Source organism: Trematomus bernacchii, unplaced genomic scaffold (genome assembly GCF_902827165.1).
Source record: "Trematomus bernacchii unplaced genomic scaffold, fTreBer1.1, whole genome shotgun sequence".
Taxonomy (NCBI): Eukaryota; Metazoa; Chordata; class Actinopteri; order Perciformes; family Nototheniidae; genus Trematomus; species Trematomus bernacchii.
Window position 1 is genome coordinate 74,480 of NW_022987737.1, and position 22,834 is coordinate 97,313.

The following is a 22,834-nucleotide window of genomic DNA, read 5'->3' on the forward strand; positions in this document are numbered from 1 at the left end:
CTTTTTGGAGACATAATTAATTAATTAATGCACATTACTAACTATTTTAGGACAAACGATGTCTGGCTTTATTTCTGACCTTTAAACAATATTTGAAGGCATGCTTAAAGGTAGGGTATGTCATTTTGGAGAAACCGGCTCGAGATCGCTAGAATTTGAAAATACATAGCCGGAAGAAATCTCCCACTTCCTCACAGAGCCCCTCCTCCAACACACACGAACGCGCACATGACCAATGAGGGCACGAGATAAGTATGTGCACAGATGGAAGGCTGACAGGCAGGTAGGCCATCCAGTTATTTTAGCCGGGCCGGCTCAGATGATTGGTCGTGCTTTTTACAGTACTACGGCTTCCACAGATGATATTTTTTTATGGATTTTTGTCAAAGCACTTCAGATATTGATTGCTATCGGGATGTTAAGAGCATTCCATGGAATATAACAAAAAGTGTACAAAGTGGAGCAGCTCAGTGAGTTAGGAGGGGGCCTGGTGGTGGAGCAGGTCATTTGGGTTAGGGGGGGCCTGGTGGTGGAGGGGGCCTGGTGGTGGAGCAGGTTTTGTGGGTTAAGGGGAGGGTCTTGAAATGTATTTGTTGACGGACGGGGAGCTCGGGCGGGATGATTCTTTACGACATTTTGTAAGTCTTGAACACAAAGACCCTGACTATGTTTTAAAGACGTACTCAATGTAGCATTTTTGTCACTTTTTAATGACTTGTTTGTTTTTAAGAAAACCAATACTATGACATCGTCCATCTTCTAGCTCTCATCCAACCCGGAACCATGGCCCAAAACGTCCCCTTTCCTCCCCACACCCACCAGTTCTGACAGGAGGCATCCTTTGACTTACTATAATATATATCATTTCCAATGAATTTTTTTTTTAGTTTATTTGAATTATTTAGGATTTTTTATGCACATTTCTAACTTTTTATTATTGTTTTATATATTTTTTAGCCACTATACTTTGACATTCTCAAAGCTTATTTAGTTAAATCCAACGATGCTCTTATTTTGAAAGTCTGTAGTTTGTAGTGTGTCTGTCGTCCAGCAGATGTCAGACTTTCTGTTCCCTGCCGTTCCTTCTCTGCAGCAGAACACTTCATTCGGAGCTCTGTGGGTGCTTTGGAGAAAGGACTCAAAACTGCTTAGCTTCGTTTTCAGGTTCAATGTAAGTCCAATAGGACGGAGTTACGTAGGATGAGAAAGAATATAGACTTGTTCTGATCCAGGAAACAAAACCTCCCTGAGTTTCTTTTGACTCCTATAAATAAGTTGTAGTTAACGTTGGCAGGTTTTATTTCTCAGAATCGTTGATTATGTTCCGTTAAAGTCGGTCACTTTGATTCAGTAGATTTACAGCGAGCAGCAGAGACCGTCAGGAGAGGTTCCGTTTAAATCCGGTTATCTCAGTCAGCTGCTCTGATTCGAGAGGCGTGCTTTTTATTTTTCATTAAACTGTTCTGCATGAGCTTCACATGCAGGGAGGACTGAGGGGACAACCAGGGGCCAGAACAACCAGGGGCCAAAACAACCAGGGGCCAAAACAACAAGGGCCAAAACAACCAGGGGCCAAAACAACAAGGGCCAAAACAACCAGGGGCCAAAACCACAGGGGCCAAAACAACCAGGAGCCAACACTACAGGGGCCAAAACAACCAGGGGCCAAAACAACCAGGGGCCAAAACAACCAGGGGCCAACACTACAGGGGCCAAAACAACCAGGGGCCAAAACAACCAGGGGCCAAAACAACAGGGGCCAAAACAACAAGGGCCAAAACAACCAGGGGCCAAAACCACAGGGGCCAAAACAACCAGGGGCCAACACTACAGGGGCCAAAACAACCAGGGGCCAAAACAACCAGGGGCCAAAACAACCAGGGGCCAAAACAACAGGGGCCAAAACAACAAGGGCCAAAACAACCAGGGGCCAAAACAACAGGGGCCAAAACAACAAGGGCCAAAACAACCAGGGCCAAAACAACCAGGGGCCAAAACAACAAGGGCCAAAACAACCAGGGGCCAAAACCACAGGGGCCAAAACAACCAGGGGCCAAACACTACAGGGGCCAAAACAACCAGGGGCCAAAACAACCAGGGGCCAAAACAACCAGGGGCCAAAACAACAGGGGCCAAAACAACAAGGGCCAAAACAACCAGGGGCCAAAACAACAGGGGCCAAAACAACAAGGGCCAAAACAACCAGGGGCCAAAACTACAGGGGCCAAAACAACCAGGGGCCAACACTACAGGGGCCAAAACAACCAGGGGCCAACACAACCAGGGGCCAAAACAACCAGGGGCCAACACAACCAGGGGCCAACACAACCAGGGGCCAACACTACAGGGGCCAAAACAACCAGAGGCCAACACAACCAGGGGCCAACACAACCAGGGGCCAAAACAACCAGGGGCCAACACTACCAGGGGCCCCAGACCTCCAGGTACATCTCGTTCTGTCCGGTTCAGAATGAAGGTTTCTAAATGTCTGCAGAGTCGCCTCTCGTTTGATTCGGCTATCTCTTTAATGAAACTCTGATGACTTAATGTTTTATAATAAATCTCTGTCTGATATCCAGTACATTTAAGACCATTTTATATTTTACTATTATTTGTAGTTTTTTAAAAATATTTGTTGTGCTGCGTTTTGATAAATAATATGGTAACAAATCAAAATTGAATAAATAAAAAACAATAGATAAATAATCCACTTAGCAGATATGGTATAAATATGACATTTATATTAAAAAGAGATTATAAGGATAAACAGAAAGTTTAAAACCAATTTAAAATACAAATATTACGAATAAATAACCACTGTTTAAATCATCTGGATCTGTGTGAAGTCCATAAAATACATTTAGTAAATTATTATAAAGAATATATATTTGACTATTTATTTAACAATTCAAAAATACAATGCAAATAATCCTATTCAATTCAACTTTAGATGTTTGAAAAACAGATTAAAGGGATTTTAAAACCTCATTTTTAAGGAACTTTTTCAAAACCCTTTAAGATATCAAACGTAAGATATTTATACAAAATTAACACCTATTTTTTACACTTTCAAAGACGTTTAAAGGACGGATTTTAGACCAATTAAAATCATATTTTTCTTATGCTTTTTAACACTTTTTTCAAGGCTCTGCAGAACCGTAGTGTAAGAAGAGGCCTTCAAGTCTTAATAAATGATAATTAAACTTTTTTAGCACACCATTAAAACCTTGAGACATGCACTTACATTTTGATATCCAAATATTCCCGTTACATAAAAATCAAATGTACAACCACCCCCCCCCTCTCTATGCTGTATCACATTATATCGCATCAGGCCTCAAGAGTTAGGATACAGTAATCAGTGGAGAAAACATCAGCTGTTTCCACTTCCACACACACACACACACACACACACACACACACACACACACACACACACACACACACACACACACACACACACACACACACACACACACACACACACACACACACACACACACACACACGCGCACACACACACACACACACACACACACACACACACACACACACACACACACACGCACAGTTGTGACTCTGATTAATTGTCCTTATTGCTTCAGACTGACTCAGTGTCTCCGAGCATCTGACCCAATTACATGAAGTCTGTCATGAGGTCCGGAGGTTCTGAACTCACTTCGGTGAGTCACTTCGGGTCACTCAAAGGATTAACACTTGAATATATAACATTTCTGAATAAAACTGAACATTAAATATTAACTATATGCAGGAGACGTGACTCTGCACCCAGGATTCAAACGTATGATCTATAACATTTCTGAATAAAAGTATTTATTTAATTTTTTACTTTATTTGTTAGTTTGTTCCCCGTGTAAAGGGGCCTTGGGTCCCTTGAAAGGCGCTATATAAATGTAAATCCCTTTTTCTCAAATTTCTAAATTATTTCTCAACATTTTAAAATTGTTCTCAAAATTCTAAATTGTTTCTGAAATTCTCAAAATCCAGTTTTTTTTTTCTCAAAATCCAGATTTGTTCTCATATCAGATGTTCCTGTCCTCCTGCAGTCCGTAACAGAGGAAGCTGTAAACCATCCCATCAGCTCAGAGAAGCCTTCATTTAATGGTCTGTCCCGATTAAATCACAGAACTCTGTTCACATGGAGACGAAGAGCAGCTTCACTTCATCACATTACACTTTAACCAGGTACAAAAACACGTCTAAAAACAGAGAGGAGACGCTTTGTTCCAGATGGTGAGTTAATCATGTAAAGTGAAGGAATACATGAAATAAACTGACAGCTGCTCTATTACAGAATACAATCAAAGATAACATATCATTAAAATATTTCAAGGTAAAGTGAAATGTCCAATAAAATATGTATGTAACACAAGACAAGGACAATAACAGGCTAGAATAAATCCTCCAATAAAATATAAAAAAATAATTCAAATAATTTTAGTCAAAGAAATTACAGAATAAAATAATATGGAAATATTTTGTATAAACTCAAGAACTTAAAATAAAACATAAAATGATAGATAAAGAATTAAAATAGAAGTACGTCTCTTAGTTCAGTTTTATCTCAGAAATGTTATATATTAGATGTTTAAATCCAGAGGTGTAAAGTAAATATGCTAAGTGCATTTGGATCCAGTAAAGAGTTGAAGTTGCTCTGATGACTTGTGTTTTAAAGCAGAAGTCTCAGAGCAGCTCTCTGGACCGACTTGTTGACAGAAAGTGATATAATGACCTAAATGTGAGTCTGATGTTCCCATGAGAGCGGATCCTCTCCCCGGACCTCCTGATGGGATTATCACGCCTGTTACTGTCAACGTGGAGCTCAGGGTCAGACACAGTTACACATGAGAGAACATGAGAGAACACATGGAGAACCACATGAGAGAACACATGGAGAACCACATGAGAGAACACCAGAGGAACACATGAGAGAACACCAGAGGAACACATGAGAGAACACCAGAGGAACACATGGAGAACCACATGAGAGAACATGTCAAGCGACTTTGTTAACTACTTTGAAAAAAAGGTTGATGATATTTGTTCTTCTTTTTCTGACTCACCTTTGCTCACCTCTGGGTCACCTGACCCACCTTTGCTCACCTCTGGGTCACCTGACCCACCTTTGCTCACCTCTGGGTCACCTGACCCACCTTTACTCACCGATGGGTCACCTGACCCACCTTTACTCACCGCTGGGTCACCTGACCCACCTTTACTCACCTCTGGGTCACCTGACCCACTTTTACTCACCTCTGGGTCACCGGACCCACCTTTACTCACCTCTGGGTCACCTGACCCACTTTTACTCACCTCTGGGTCACCGGACCCACCTTTACTCACCACTGGGTCACCGGACCCACCTTTACTCACCACTGGGTCACCTGACCCACCTTTCACCCACACACTGACCTCCTTCTCCCCTCTCTCTCCAAGTGAGGTTCTTACCCTCATTACCTCTGCCCGTCCTACCACCTGTCCTCTGGACCCTATCCCCTCAAACCTCCTTCAGACCATCGCTCCTGATATTCTACCGTTTCTCACCCATCTCATAAACACTTCTCTAACTTCTGGTGACTTTCCAAACAGTCTCAAGGAGGCAAGAGTAAACCCTCTCCTAAAGAAACCCACTCTCAACCCGTCTGATGTTATAAACTACAGGCCTGTCTCTCTCCTCCCGTTCCTGTCTAAAACACTTGAACGCGCTGTCTTTAAACAACTCTCCTGTTATCTCCATCAGAACAACCTTCTGGATCCGCACCAGTCTGGTTTCAAGGCAGGTCACTCCACAGAAACTGCTCTCCTTGCTGTCTCTGAGGAACTGCACACGGCTAAAGCAGCCTCCCTCTCCTCTGTCATCATCCTGTTGGACCTGTCTGCTGCATTCGACACGGTGATCAGATCCTCCTTCGCACTCTCCAAGAACTTGGAGTTTCAGGCTCTGCACTTTCCCTCCTCACCTCATACCTCAAAGACCGTACCTACAGGGTAACTTGGAGAGGGTCAGAGTCCGACCCTTGTCAATTAACTACAGGGGTCCCTCAGGGCTCTGTCCTTGGTCCCCTCCTCTTCTCCTTGTACACAAACTCGCTCGGATCGGTCATTAGCCCGCATGGTTTTTCATACCACTGCTACGCTGACGACACCCAATTCATTCTGTCCTTTCCCCGCTCAGAGACCCAGGTCGTCGCACGCATCTCTGCTTGTCTAGCAGACATCTCTCAGTGGATGTCTGCTCACCACCTCAAGCTCAACCTTGACAAGACTGAACTGCTTTTCCTTCCGGGAAAAGAGTGTCCCACTCTTGACCTAACAATCAACATCGGCCCCTCTGTTGTGTCCCCGACTCAGACTGCAAGGAATCTGGGTGTGACCCTAGATAACAACCTGTCCTTCACTGCAAACATCGCTGCTACAACCTGATTATTAATTCTGATTATTTAATATTTCTTTGTAATCTTTTTAGATTGTTAATTTTATTGATGTTAATTTTATTTTATGATTTATATTTTAGCAATTGTTTAAACATGAATAGTTAACATCACACACCAAAAGCCATTGCAAGTTAAATCTATAAATATGAACAAATCATAAGTTTAAAGACATGTACTAAGCTTATAGATAACTACTAACAAAGAACCACAAAAACGATAAAATCTATAAAATAAATTAATCATATTTATAAAAAAATTATTTAAATAAATGTTTGTATTAAATATTTTTATTTTGCAAAATGCTGCTCTTGTGTTGTCTGCTGCTCTGTGGAGATGTTTCAATAAAGTTGTTGAATTGAACAAGAGCACATTTAAAACAACCTCAGTGACCAAAGTGCTGAACAGGGAACAAATACAACATAGAATTACTCAATAGGAGTAAAATAATAAAGCAATAATAATTAAAAACAAGGTAAAAAGCACAAGAAACATATAAACACATATAGAAATGTCAACTAGTATTAATTATGAATGCATAAGATAAGATAAGACTTAATTTATCACGAAGGAAATTGTCGTGCCAGAGTTACAAAGACACAATAAACCCAGCAGCATGATAATAAAACTGTACACTTACTAACAGAGCAGTAAAAAGAGCAATTAAATAACTACAGGAAACAGACGGTCACATAATGAATGTAAATATTAACAGTAGTGCAAAAAAACGTAGTGGGAGATACGTTATTGCACGTTATTAATAATAATAATAATAATAATAATATTGCACATGTTATAGCAGCGAGTGTTAATACAGTATGTATTTAAACTTCTAGTATCCCACAGGGCTGTAACAGAGTCTCAGTAACACTTCAGTCATCTCAGGACGGGTTCCTCTGCAGGTTTCTTTTTCTTTTTTCTTCTGTTGATGCATTAGGAGGCGTGCCGTGCCGGGCCGGGCCAACAGTCTCAGAGGCTCCATGTGATCCTGCAGGGGGGGTGTCGCTCTAAAAAAACACTTTCCCTCCATCCAGGCTGCATTTGAGAGCTTCTCTTCCTCCGCTGCAGACACAGGATTTAGCTTTTTCCTCCGCTGCTACATTTTGGGATATTTCCATTACCGGACAGTGACGGGCTGCTGCGGCATGGGCGACGCTCAGTCTGCGCACCGCGACGCTGAAGCGGCAGAGGAGCGGAGCGGGGACGCGCGGGACGATGAGCAGGAAACTGGAGACAAGGTATCTGATCATCACTCACTCAAACACTGCTGCGATGCTGCAGAAAACCCTTCACTGCCTCAGTTATCTGTTCAGAAACCGGAGGCAAGGTATCTGTGATAACAGTCCTTTATGCTGTATAATGACCGCATGTCATGGAGTGTAATAAGGTATCTGCAGACTATGAGACAACTTTGTTTACCTAACAGGTCTTCAGCCATGGTACATACATGCAAACTTCAACACATACTCAGTATCACTCCGCGCCACAGCAGTAACATCCTGATAGATAGATACGGTGTCTGATCATCACTCACTCAAACACTGCTGCGATGCTGCAGAAAACCCTTGACTCTCTCATATCTGCAGTGGTGATGTTCAGCATGCAGCACTGCTGGTGTTAAAGCTCTTATTTAGCTAGAAGCAGTCAGTGTTGTGCAGAGTAGAAATGCTGAGGCTGGGTGTTGTTGCTGCCAGCAGGACAGAGCAGCTGCCAACACATGCACCGACCCTGAGATGTGTTTCAAAACTAAGTCCTTGCATGTTTGGGTGCATCGAGCACAAGAGGCTACTTTTATTCAGGTGTCTTTCTAAAAGTAGCTGACTCTTATTCTGTGGAATGGAAGGAGCTATAGATGCTTTCCTGACTTTCCTATGTTAGTTTGAACCTGCTTGAGCCCCTTGTCATGGTTTCATTGATGCAGAGCAATTTGTATTTACCGTAAAAAGGGTAAAGTGTGCAGAGTGATGACCTCTCTGAGGAACCTGTGAGGCCCTGGGGAGATCTGGGGTTCCTCTCGCATCGATGTGTTGTTCTGCAGATCACATGAGAGCAGGAAGTCAGAGAGACAGCACTGAGACGAGGGAAGCAGCCGTAATGTGTTGGGAGTGATCAACACGAGATTGTGATTTCGCAGCACTTGACCCTTTGAGACGGGCGATAACACGATTAGGAAGCAGGAGGCCGTCGTTTCACGCTCACATATCGCATGTTCCAGGGCTTTGTTTTCCAACATTAACTCCAGTGAGGGTGGAGAAAGTATTCCAGTATCATGTTTGTGATACTCTCAGAAACACTGCATTGATTTGAACTTAGTTTACATGCAAAGTATCAGACTGGGGATCAGGTGGCAGTGAGAGGATAAGATGGATTCTGCAGAGTCTGTTATGACAAAAAAATGCATACAAATAAAATGTGCAGAGTCAAATGTCTTTGCATGACGGTGTTTTGTTACAATAAGACAAAGAGATATTTTACAAAATTAGTTTGCTTACAGTATCACATTTTTTAAGGGTGTTTGCACCTTTTTTGTTACAAATTTAAAATACTTTAAGACATTCTTAATACCTGGGCTAACCCTAACCCGCCAAAAAATACCAATTCTGCAGACAGACAAATCAAAAAGACTAAAATGCAGTAAATATTGTTTTTAAAGAGGACCTATCATGCAAAATGCACTTTTGTACGTCTTGTATACATGAATATGTGTCCCCGGTGTTCCAGGGAACTCACCAAGTGTCAGAAAACACAACCCTCTCTATTTTCCTCCATACCCAAATCTCTAAAAAAAAGGGGCTGCAACGGATCTGATCAAAACTGATCCAGATTTGAACACTGTCCTGACGTCAGGACGGTGGCGCTACGGCTATTGGGCCAACTCCACCAATCAGGAGGAGACAGCCACGGCCATTGCCGTTCGAAAGCGCTGGAGACGCTGTAGTACATATGCCACATGTACATTTCTATGTCGTCACAGAAGTGGCGCTATGGCTATTGGGCCAACTCTCCACCTATCAGGGGAATGTGGCGTTGGGCCACGGCCGGCCATTGCCGCTCGAAAGCACTGGAGACGCTGTAGTACATATGCCAGGCCTGTAAGTGGCGCTGTAGTCTGCCACAAAAGCAGCGAAGAAGACTTCCCGCCCATAGTTGCCATGGTTACCCTTCTGTTTATTCTCCGCTGTGGCTTTTTTTCTCCCTCCCCGAGGCAAGCGTTTGCTCCCGCTGCTTTAATTCAATGCAATCCCTCCCCGTCGAGGCAAGCACTGTAATTCTCTCCGGTTAGTCCACCAGCAGATGACAAACACCCACCTCTCCGCCTCTTCCAAGGAACGAGGGGACCGTGCGGCAGAGTTTCAGTTAGGTTTTCTTTCGCCGGTCAAGATGTCCGTTAAAGTTTAAATCTTCCGGACAAAATTAGAAAAGTGCCGGTCAAAGGACAATATATCATTTAAATATAGCATGATAGGTCCCCTTTAAGTTAAATTACATTTGGGAAAACTGACATATAAAAATGCATTAAAATGTAATTGTTCTGGGTTAAAAGACGTACTACTAGCCAAGTATACACAACAATTTTAACATGCAAACAAATTGGTTTTGGGCGTAGCAGAAATGATCATTATTGTCGGGAAAATACATAACCGGTAATATAACCGGGAAACTGATTAATTTATTGTATCCGCTCCTAAAATTCCAGAAATGTTTGGAAACATTCAGGGTTTGAACATCAAAATCTGCGAGGCCATATGTACTCATGATGCATTTGTACTTTGTGTTTTCTAAATACATTTAAGAAGTACTTGATGAGTGATATTCCTCTCACACTGTACATTGTATATTTATATTTAATGTAATATTCCATTCCTTACACACTTAATGTAAATAATATTCTGCGTCTAAAGCCCTTCAATCGTGTTTTATCCGTCAGATAGTTTATTGATTTTTTATCTTCACGGTTAACTTGTATATTTTCAACTCTTTTAATGTAGTCTTTCATTACATTACATTACATGTTACTTGTTAGACGCTTTTATCCAAATTTGGGGTGAAGTGTCTCAGGGACACAGCGACATGCTGACTGCAGTGGGGTTTGAACCTGTAACCCCCTGATCCGAGCACCAACGTACTAGTCCACTGCGCCACAGCCTCCCCTTTCAATTTCTACTTATGTGAAATGCCTTGTTTTTTATGCTGCAACGCAAACATTTCCCAATTTCAGATCCATAAAGTACATCTTATCTTATCATCGTGCAACGTCTCTAAGTTTGGTCGTTTTCCCTAAAACTGAACAGCTTGAGACTGAAAACAAAGTGCAGCCTGTTCCCAGATCAGAGTTAGGCGAGGTGCGTGCATTATAAAATGGAAAGTGGAAAATTAGCTCACAGCCTCAAGAATCACATTATGCACTTTGATCTTCAGGCATGCAGTCGTTTAATCCGTTTATTTAGGGAAGAAGCCTTGATTTAATTCTACATTTAAGGCTGCAGTAACTCATGGTGATGCATCGCTTCTCACTGGTTATCATTCAAAATATGTACAAAACGTTGGCTAGGATTAATCTTCCGTATCAATGTCCAACACGGTCTTAGCAGGTATTAGCAGAACATGTTCTCTGTGTTCCCTGCTCAGACTAATCTGGATCAGAACTGGATATTTGGACTTTTAGGGTTATTTAACTGTGAGACTCCCATCAGACCCACACACTGCTGACTGGACTGTATTGTTGGGACTCAGAATAGGATTTTGCAGCCCCAACTAATCCATATTTGTTTCACGGAAATCCAAATTCTGATGGATTAGGCTCATTTTTCTCTGGGTTTGAGCCCATGAGCAAATACTAATACCACAAATTTAGATATTCACAATACCAGTTAAATAACACGATTACCCATACCCAATGTAAGGATTGAATTAAAGGATCATGAAAGAAAGGATTGGATATTCATCTTAATATTTGTTTTGATTGGCTTCAGTTGTTTTAATGATGAATTACAAGCTGCTTAGAGCTAGTTTAAGAAAGCAGTCATAATTCCCTAATATCGATTTATTATAACTGTGATACAATTCCCTTTTAAAAGGATTTAATCAAGTTCCTCCCCAGAAACTACATTTGTCACAGTTACATTTAAACACAATATGATAACGTTATAATCTACTCTCACCGAATACAAGTTTTTACTGAATAGAGCTTGAACGCTTCATTGTGAAAGTCAACTGAAAGCAGGTTAGCATTAGCAGCTAACATTGATTAGCTCTCCTGCAGATTACAAGACACATTTTCCATGTTACAATATTAGGGTGAAAAATAGGCTGCATTTTGAAGATCTCCCAGGGAACTGGTTTCTAAACACAGTTTCTATTGACCCCAGGAAAAAAGGATATTGTTAGTCTCGAGCAGTGTTGGGTAAGTTACTTCCAAAATGTAATACAGTACATATTACTTATTACTGTCTTTTTTAAGTGATAAGTTACATCACAATATTACTGTCTCTGAAATGTAATGAGTTACACTACTTTTATATTACTTTTTAGTTACTTTACCAAAATAACGCAAAAGAATGGCTAGGTATTTAAATGCTAAAATGTAGTTTAGTGCAGCTCATTATACATCCAGTGAAGGGCAATGTGGTATAGCATAACAACTGTGTAGGCCCTGAAGCAGGGGTGCCCAATACGTCGATCAAGGTAGTGTGGGTAGATCGCATGGCATTTAATTTTTTAATTTTTTTAAGTTAGCCTTTCATCCATCCTTACTATGGCATTTGCCACTTGATTGACGTACAGGTAAGCCAGTCTGAGTTGTATTGTGCCATACGGGTTCATGCAGTTATGAGGGGGCCTCACCTCCTCATCTGAAGCGCAAATGCGGCGCACTATTATGCCACAGTTTATCCGCCGTTTAGTCCACTAGCACCGCTCGCGACACAGATGGTGCTGGGGCGGCCCTGTAGGTAGATCATTTGGGCTTGGTCATTTTAAAAGTAGCTCCCAAGCTGAACAAGTGTGGGCACCCCAGCCCTAAAGGCTACTAACAACTTTTATTACACGGCTTAGTTGAATACTCGATTCTGATTGTAAATTCTTAACATGTGACACGTTGTTAATACAGTAGTACAGACCACTGTCAAGGACTATAATGAAGGTTGCTAAGGAGGATCAAGAAAGGGAAAGGGAAAGAGGTTAAAAGACGGAGCGCTGGACGTCAGATAAATCACCAGAAGAAGGCAGAGAGGAAGTAAACACTAACAGGAACACGGAATGGGCTCTGTAGTTTGTTTAGTATATGGCCGTGTAATAAACGGGATAATGTGCAGCGAAGCGGTCATTATGGGGAAAAGAGCACCCGACAGGCTGATCAGGGAACCAGATCAGAATCAGCCTGAAGGGTAAACACCAGGTTTACTAATCTACCCGCACAATGTTTCTCTGGTGTCGGAATGTCTCGTGATGTTTGTAAATTCTTAAAAAACAAAACACCATTTAATTTCGGGTTAAAATGTGTTGTAACTGCGTTACTGAGAGTTGTAACGGGTAGTATATTACCCAAATGTCATTAGTAATGCGTTACATTACTTCGTTACAGCAAAAAGTAATACATTACTGTAAATCCGTTACTTTTGTAATGCGTTACACCCAACACTGGTCTCGAGTCAAAACATGACCGCCTAAAGAGAGACTTTCTAGCTTCTTTACAATATTATCTTTTCCACAAGAGCAAAGTACGCTTTTCTTCTATTCTCGATACCTAAAAGAAACAAGTACCAGTTCTCAAGACACCACTACTTTTAGCTGAAACCAGAGCTTGTGAAACTACTTTTACAAACTAGGAAAGGCAAAACACAACTGCCTAAAAAGAGAAATGTTTGATATTCTAGCTTCCATACAATTGTATATCTTCCACAAGAGTACGCTATTCTTGTAGTCTCGATACCTAAAAGAAAAAATTACTAGTTCTCATGACATCTCTACTTTTAGCTGAAACCAGTGCTTCTGAAAATACTTACAAACAAGCAAATGTTTAAAAAAATGACTGCCTAAAGACAGACTTTTTACTATCATCTTTGCAATATTATATTTTCCAGAAGAGCAAATGTACATTTTACGCTTTTATTCTAGTCTCGATACCTAAAAGGAACCAGTACATGGGTCTGAAGTACCAGTTCTCAAGACATCATACTTTAAAGGGAAACCAGTGCTTGTGAAACTACTTTTACAAACAAGGATATGTTAAACCTTTACTGCCTAAAGAGAGACTTTCTCGCTGCTTTACAATATTATCTTTCCCAGAAAAGCAAATATCCATTGTATGTTTTCTTTGTGCTTTGTTTCAGCCTCTCATAAACAACGGACAGGTCTCTGAGATCAGTGGGAAAGCAGAAAGCTCGATAGCCGAAGTGAATGGTCTCTGTGAGGAGCAGATTCCTGCAGAGGGTAGGTTCTCTTTTACTATTACTTCACATTACGATGCACAGTGTCAGCAGCATTTTAACAGATGCATTAGTATTTGTTTACAGCTGATAGAGTTTCATCTCAGTCATCAGTCTCGTACAGCTCTTTGCATCCAAGTATTTTAATATTTAATCTCTTTCCTGGTTTAGATTTCCTTTCACCAGAGAAGGATGATTCAGAAACAGAAAAGCCACTCGAAGAAGAAACACCTTTAGAAAATGTTGAAATAAGTGAAAAGGAATCGCCTAATGAAGCTGATGCTGATGAAGACGTACCTATGGAAATAATTGAAATGGATGCAAAGCAGAATGACATAAATGAAAGTTTCAGGAGATTTTTCAGCAACATTGGTTTGAAGTTGACGGTAAAGAGTGGCTCAGGTGACGTAGCATCAGATGACACCGACAAGGAAGACCCACACAGACCAGAAGACATTGAAGATACAACAAAGGAAACCACAAGTGAGAATCCTGAAGAAAATACTGATCTGAACATGGCTCAGGAGACGTATGACAATGACTCAACAACATGTCCTACCCTGACTGACGTTACACCGGAGGACGCTCCACAAAATGCGGAGGAGAAAACAACAGAAACCAAAGAGGAAGTTGAGTCTGATTATGTAGATGCAGAAATGCCAGTAGAAGAAGATACACAGCAGGATGCCACACCTGAAGAAGAACCAGAATCTCCTTCTGGTCCCGAAGAGGCGGAGGTCGTGTCTCCAATTAAAAGATTTTTCACTACTGGAATCTTTTCTGGACTACGAAAGAAAAAGAAGCTTCCAGAAGAGGAGACAGCTGACAAAGAACTGGAGGACCTGGGGAAAAAGGAGGTTGTAGAGACGGCAGAACAAACTGAACAAGACCAAAAACAGGATAAAGAGGACATCCGTGATGATGTTGAAGCAGCTGCAGTTGAGACAGAACATAAAGAACTGAAAGGGGATAAGATGCCTGCAGCTCAGATCCCGGATCCTCTGACCATCATCGTCACTGAGCCTGAAATCCTGAGTTCTCAAGAGAAGGAAAAAGTTCAAGCAAGTCCTCTGAAAAGGCTGTTTTCAGGTTCTAGTTTAAATAAACTACCCAGAAAGCAAAGGAGCAGGAGATCAAGTGATGCAAGGATGTCTGACTCTGGAGAACATGTTTCTGATAAAGTCATATTATCGACTGAGTCAGTTGAGAATCAGAAAGGAGAAGTTCGTGCACAGTCCTCTGCAGAAGAGGAGGAAGGTGCATGGGCTTCCTTCAAAAAACTGATGACTCCCAAAAAGCTCAGGAAGAGACCGTCAATTAGTAATGAAGAGACTAAAATCAAATGTTTAGTCGAAGAATCAAAGCCAGTTGAAGGAGGGCAAATATCAGATCACAGCACAGAAGAAGGCAACAAACGAAAAGACTCTTCTGTTTCATGGGAATCTGTTTTGTGTGGATCTGGAAGGAGAAGAAGCCGTAAAACATCCGACTCTGAGGAGGAGACACCTCAAAATAATAACGATAAAAACAAGCAAGACACTGGATCTAAAGGTGGTGCAGAGTCAGGGCTCGAAAGCTCTCATGAGGTTGATGAAAGTGTAAGTCCTTCAGAGGGGGATGCAGGGTCCACATGGAAATCGTTGAAAAGACTTGTCACCCCGAAAAGGAAAGCAAAGGATGAAGATGAGAGCAAAGACGGAGTACAATCTGATAGTGAATCTACTCAAGATGAGTCCTCCTTCTCAATAAAGAAACTTCTACCTGGCAGAAAGAAGAGAAAATCTACCGAAAAGCATGACCAAGTATCTTCAGACGAGGCGGATAAGGACGTTGCTTCAGAAGATGAAGACTCGGAAACACCAGCTATTGTTCCTTTGTCTGAGTTTGATATAGTTGAGACAGCGGTTCAAATACAAACACAGGTAGACATAGAGAGGCGTATTCCCAAGGAAGCAGACCATGAAGTCCAGCGAGACCTCCTTGATCAGAAGGCCGAGCCAGTCCTACAGGGGGTCTGTCTGCAAGCTGAAGCAAACAAAGTCCAAGACAAGGAAGATGCTTTAGAGAGCAAGGCGCTTACAAATCCTGCTACAAATGAAGAATCTGATGATACAGAATCACTCAGTAAACCACAGCTCAGTGACATCCCAGAGGAGGCCACCCCAGCTTCTGTCACCGAGGACGCAGCTAGAGATGACACTATCGCAGAGGACCTGATAGAGATCACATCCGAGGCCATTACTGCGCCAGAGCCTTTGGACATCACCCAGGAGGATGAAACTGAAATGATCTCTGCAGTTTCCCAGTTATCTTCAGAGTCTTCGAAAACATCTGGCAACACGACACCAGTTCCAGCCGAATATGTCGTGAAGGAAACAGATGCACTTCTGTATCAGGTTGTTGAAACCATTTCGATTAGCCCAAAGCAAGTTCCAGTTTGTTCAGATGATGTGAGATCTAATAGAGTGGTTGTTTCCGTCTCGCATCAAATAATGGACACAATTGTAAAGAAAGGGCAGACAGTTCTTGAAACACACAAAGGATTAGATGCAACTGACAGTAACCCAGATCTAGATGTTGAAGAACTGGAAGCAGTTGACAGACTTACAGCTAGCGCCCAAACAGAGAGCATCTCTGAAGTCAATGACTCTGTTTCCACAGAGATCGTATCTGAAGTTCATACAGAGGAGTTTGACACTGCTGATATTGCTTTGGATGATGTACATGAGGTTGATGTTACACATCCGGAACACAGCCTTAAAGAACTAGAAAGTATTGATGAGATCTCTCAGCTGGGGGAATGCCTATCAGCTGCTTCTACAGATATACTCCCTCCAGGTGAAGAAAGGGTCCTGGAGGAAGGATCTCTAGTTGAGGCACATCTAACTGGAACAGAAGCTGAGGAAACCAGGGATGAGGCTATGGAGCAGGAAGTCCAATCTCTGACAGAAAAGGAAGATCTTATTCACAATGTCACAGATCAAATTCAGGTTGAGGATAAAGATGAACCACCAGCTGAGGCCAAGGAGAAGCAGGAGTTGGATCCAGAGGAGGGTAGTGTTCAATCCCCTCAAAAGGATATTATATCAGAAGACATACCAGCAGCGGAAACACATGAACACAAAGAGGAAACATTGCCCCTTACTGAGGTCAACGTTGAGCCAGAGAAGGAAGATGAACGAGAAACAGATGTTGAAGAACAGGAAGCATCAGAAGCTCTGCAAACCTCCACATTGGTTTCAGAGGAGGGCAGTGATCAATCACCAACAGAGGAAGTAAGATCAGAGGACTTTCCTGAAGCGGAACCTGTTACAGATCAACTCAAACAGACAGAAGAGTGCCTCGCTGAAGTCAGTGTTGAGCCAGAAGAACCAAAAGAGGATTTATTACCTCTAACTGAAGGCAATCTTGAGCAAGTTGAGGCTTCCAGAACAGTTGAAGAAGTATTAGAAGCTGAAAAAGCATCTGCATCAGCTTCAGAGGTAGGTAGTCTTCTTTCACTTGAAAAGGAAGACATACCAGGGGATATTTCAGCAGTGGAAGCAGTTACAGATGAACCCAAAGCGGAAACAATACCTTGCATTGGAGACAATCTTGAGCCAGTGGATGCTCCCAAAACCAATGATGAAACACCAGAAGTATTAGAGGTTGCTCAAGCACCTACATTCAAACCGCCAGAGGTCAGTGTTCAATTGCTTGAGAACGACATCATATCAGAGGATGTTCCCGAACCACAGAAAGTTATAGATGAAGCCAAAGAGAAGACACTACCTTGCACTGAAGCCAATCTTGAGCCTGCAGTTCCTTCCACAACTCAACATTTTCAAGAACCAGTAGCATTGGAAGCTGTTGAAGCATCTACATCAGATTCAGCAGAGGTCAGTGTTCAATTGCTTGAAAAAGAGGTAATATCAGAGGACGTCTCCGTAGCAGAAACTGAAGTAGAAGATACCAAAACTGAACATGTTTTAGCACCAGAAAAACTGGAAACAGATCCAGTAGAAGCTGTTCAAGTACCCACATTAGATTCAGAGGCAGGCAGTCTTCAATCACTTGAAAAAGAGGTCATATCCGAGGATTTTTCAGGTGAAACTAAACAGGAAACAATACCTTGCTCTGAAGCCAATGTTGAGCAAGTTGATGCTCCCAAAACAAGTGAAGAACCAGAAGTATTACCAGCCATATTAGGTTCGGAAGACGTAATAGAAACAATTCCTCTAAATAAAGACAATACTGAGTCAATGGAAACACCAGAAACTGAACATGATAAAGAAGAAGAAATAATACAAGCTGTTCAAGCATCTAGATCAGATTCAGAGGTTGGTAGCCCAATATCACTTGAAAAGGAAGTAGTATCAGAGGATATTCAGGAAGCAGAAACCGTTACAGAGGAACCTAGAGGTGAGACAATAACTCCCCTTACTGTCACTTCTGAGCCAGTGGAGGCTTCCAAAACTGGAGATATTCAAGAACCAGAAGAAGTGCAAGCTGTAAAAGAAGCAACATCTGATTCAGATATGGGTAGCATTCCATCAATTGAAAAAGAGGTAGTATCTGAGGATGTTCGTGAACAAAAAACAATATCAGATGAACCCAAAGAGGAAACAAAACCTTGCACTGAAGCCGATAGTGAGGATACTTCCAAAACAGTTGGACAACAAGAAATATTAGAAGCTGTCGAAACACCTGCATCAGATTCAGAGGTGGGTAGTCCTCAATCGTTTGTAAAGGAGGTTATCTCAGAAGATATTCCAGTAGTGGAAACAGATAAAGATGAACCCAAACAGGACGATGAAGTTGAGCCGGAAGAAAGACTACCAGAGGAAGCTGCCAAAACTGAACATGTCCAAGAACCAGAAGATATAGTGACTGAAACAAAAGCTGATGAAGGAACATCAATGGATGTTCAGGAGGTCCTGGAAGATATTGAGGGAGGTAATGCTAAGGAGGAGATATTAATAGCAGATGTTCCCAAACCAGACGTTGACCATGTCATTGCTTCAGTTACAAATGGGATTGAAAATGAAGTTGTGGCCCAACTGGATACTTCTTTAGAGACGGCAGAGGATCAGAGATCAGAAAGTATCCCACAGGATGTCGTGGTTGAGCCGGAAAACTGTGTACTTGAAGTTGTAGACGAGTTACAAACATTGACAGCAGTTTCTGTATCCCTTGTTATTGAGGAAACAAGTGTTCAGGTCCTGGAAAAGACCGTATTTACCGAACAACCCCCAGCGCTGTGTGAAGACACCGCTAAAGTTACCAATGAGCCAAACCATGAAGTGCAGCTCGGTGCAGTGCAAGCCACTGTTGAGACAGAAAAAGAAAGTGAACTTCCAGGCACTGAGACAACAAATGCATTTGAGCATGCAGTCGTGGCACAAGTAGTCGTATGCAAAGATGCCTCAGTTGCAATACCTGATGTGTTGGTACAGGAAACCTCAGCTATCCCTGAACCCTCGATCAGTAAGGTGGCAAGTGAGCAAGAGTTCAAGGATGAGATAGAGACTTCCACACCGTTACTGAAAGATGAAGCAGATGAGAAAGTAGAGGGAGGCAGCGTGGTGGTAATGATGCATGTGCCATCTGTCGAGTCTGAGGACAATCACAGAATTCAAGTACAGGTGGTGGACGTTGATGTAAAATCAGCCGAGACAATTCGGGACTCAGTGCTAGAGGTAGGGGTCACAGAAGACGAGGAAGTCATCGATGTTTGTCATGAAACAGTCACAAAGGTAGAGGACCTCTCAGCAACTCCAGAGATTGAAGAGGAACTAACTAACGAGGAACTCAAGGTGACCATTGAAGAAGTTGTTCCACACGTAAAGGAAAACTTACCAGAACCTGAATCAGTGGTGGAACAAGAAGGCGTGAATCAGCCAGAAGCTGTCAAAGAAGTGGTTCAAGGTGAAGTTGAGGCCCCAAAAGCAATGGAGGATAATAGTGAAACATTTAGAGAAAGACAAGAAGAAGCACCTACTGTTGTCAGTGATGTCTCTGCACCTGAACAAGTATCCAAGGATCTTGTTCCAAATCAACCAGAGAGTTCAGATACCGCCATCATCGAAGAGAAACAGGATTTGGAGGAAACTAAAGTTGAACAGGAAAGATGCAAAGCAGGGGTTGTAGTAGAAGAGGTCAAATTGGATCAAATAATTCATGAGGAAGCTCAAATGATCCAGAGTCCGTTTGTAACACATGGTAACGCTGGAATAGCTACCCCACAAAACACTGGGATCATCTCGTCAACAAGTAACGTCATCGAATCCCCTTCAAGTGTTTCCATTGAATTCAAACTCAACATACAGTACAGACGAGCGAGTTCACAAACTCCAGACGTGTCGGAGGTCAGAGTTCAGGCAGTGGAGGAACCTGTGAATCAAATACAAAGAGATGAGAGCGAGATACAGATAAAAGAGAGTGCTGTTCAGGCAACAGAAATCACAGAACCAGCGGGAGCCTCAGATCCAACAGAAAGAGCCGTCATCACGACTCCTCCTGTCCTCCTGGATATCCACATCCAAGCAATGGAAACTGTAGAAGCGCTGGAAGAAATCAAACCAACGGAGAGAGGGAGCTCTAGTGTCCGGGTGGCAGAAACCATGCAACCTGTGAAGCAAACCGAGCAAAGAGGAGTGTCTCAAAGTCAGCCGGTTATCTCTGTAGCTGGTGCCCAACAAGTGGAGGAGCCAGTCAAAGCACAGGAGGAGGAACATGAGCAGGATGTGTGGATGGATGCGGAGGAAGACATTCAGGAGGAAACAGAGGTGCTCCGTAAAGAGGAAAAGGAATTTCTGGAGCCTTGCAAAGGAGACGAGGAAGAGGAGAAGGCAGGACTTGAGTTAGAAATGGCTCCTAATGGCAAGACGGAGGAGGAGGGACGTCATCTGGAAACGCACAAAACAGTTGAGGTGGAGAGTGATGAAGATTTCGCTGTGGCTCTGGAGAGTCCTGACGCCGAAACTGTGAGTGTCACCACGATGTAGTGGGACTGGTTTCCCCCAACGTCAGCGTAATTCTCCAGGTGAGCCTCTCCAGTTACTTGTGATTTTTTAAACATTTACACCATTGCAGTTTGTTTACACTCTTGAAACTGCTAAATCGCACAATTAGCAAAATCAGTAATTCTTCATTTTCATGCACTACAATTAAAAACCTTTATCTACAAACACAGCAAATCAGACTCAATATCAGATAAATCAATATATCTTTTCTATATAAAAAGGAATAGTATTTTCCATTATCGTAGCACAACAGTGGATGGCATTACTGCATCACTTTTGCATATTTCATTTAACTTGAATAAAGTACACAATATGAAATACTTTATAGTTTTAAGGAGGCTCTATTCTGCTTTTTGTGGTGTTCCCTTCCCTGTTGTATAGGTTTTCTGTGCATGTAAATGGTCTGCAAAGGTCAAAATCCCAAAGTCATAGTGTCCTTTTATGGTTATTATGTATAACGTGTTAACCATTGGGTGTTTATATCTGGCATTTTGCCGTGTGCAAGCATTGGAACATACGAAAGACAGGAAACACCTAATTTTGTTCACTTTTACTGCAAAAAGATGAATAACAGACTCATTTTGAAAGACAAAAGTATAAAAGCAATTGTAAAATAATACTGTGAAAGCATGCATTACATTTAATGCAATGTCAAACTTAATTGAAATACCATGCTCCTCTTACCTCTCTCTGCAGGTTGGACGATCAAAGAGGACGACGTTTTCAAAAAGCCTTTGAAGAGTTTCACCGACAGCGGCAGAAGAACAGGAAACTGTATTTTGATGCTTTTTATTGACATCCAAAAATCTAAGTTTGTATGTAAGAGTATTTTATCAATATGAATATCATATATAAGCGTGTGATTAAACAGAGGAGAGTGCTCGGCTCAGGGTGCTCGCCTCAGGGTGCTCGGCTCAGGGTGCTCGCCTCAGGGTGCTCGCCTCAGGGTGCATGCAGAGTGAGTTTTATTACTAATCCTGTCTTTCTAATTATATAAATCATGTTTCTGCAGATTTATCAGATGAATGTATGTCTCACTTTAGCGCTTTAAATACATTTAAAGGGGACCTATCATGCAAAATGCACTTTTGTACGTCTTTTCTACATGAATATGTGTCCCCGGTGTTCCAGGGAACTCACCAAGTGTCAGAAAACACAACCCTCTCTATTTTCCTCCATACCCAAATCTCTAAAAAAGGGGCTGCAACGGATCTGATAAAAACTGATCCAGATTTGAACACTGTCCTGACGTCAGGACGGTGGCGCTACGGCTATTGGGCCAACTCCACCAATCAGGGGAATGTGGGGTTGGGCCACGGCCGGCCATTGCCGCTCGAAAGCGCTGGAGACACTGTAGTACATATGCCAGGCCTGTAAGTGGCGCCACAAAAGCCACAAAAGCAGCGAAGAAGACTTCCCGCCCATAGTTACCATGGTTACCCTTCTGTTTATTCTCCGCTGTGGCTTTCTTTCTCCCTCCCCGAGGCAAGCGTTTGCTCCTGCTGCTTTAATTCAATGCAATCCCTCCCCGTCGAGCCAAGCACTGTAATTCTCTCCGGTTAGTCCACCAGCAGATGACAAACACCCACCTCTCCGCCTCTTCCAAGGAACGAGGGGACCGTGCGGCAGAGTTTCAGTTTCAGTTTCTTTCGCCGGTCAAGATGTCCGTTAAAGTTTAAATCTTCCGGACAAAATTAGAAAAGTGCCGGTCAAAGGTCTTCTTTGTTATTTATTGAGCTTTAAAACCAATGAATAACGACTCTATATAATAAAACACGGAGGACGGAGATCTCTTTTTCTCCCCCTCTTCTGACAGCCCAGCAGCTGATCAGAGCACGTCTCCCCTCTCCTGCAGGGGGGCGTGGTCAGCAGAATCAGACCCGTAGACAGCAAACAGCACATAGAGCGAAATGAGGCATGGCTAAAATGCATGATCTGTTTGGTATTTTGA

At 42.3% G+C, this 22,834-nt stretch overlaps 1 protein-coding gene across 1 annotated transcript; it reads left to right on the top strand.

Annotated features, from left to right (window-relative positions):
• Positions 1-7,597: 7,597 nt before the first annotated feature.
• On the top strand, positions 7,598-20,725 carry LOC117495031 (A-kinase anchor protein 12-like). The gene is made up of 5 exons (XM_034146094.1): positions 7,598-7,690; positions 13,784-13,883; positions 14,051-17,361; positions 18,316-20,646; positions 20,690-20,725. The coding sequence occupies exons 1-5, from the start codon at positions 7,598-7,600 to the stop codon at positions 20,723-20,725; spliced, it is 5,871 nt and encodes a 1,956-aa protein (XP_034001985.1).
• Positions 20,726-22,834: the final 2,109 nt, after the last annotated feature.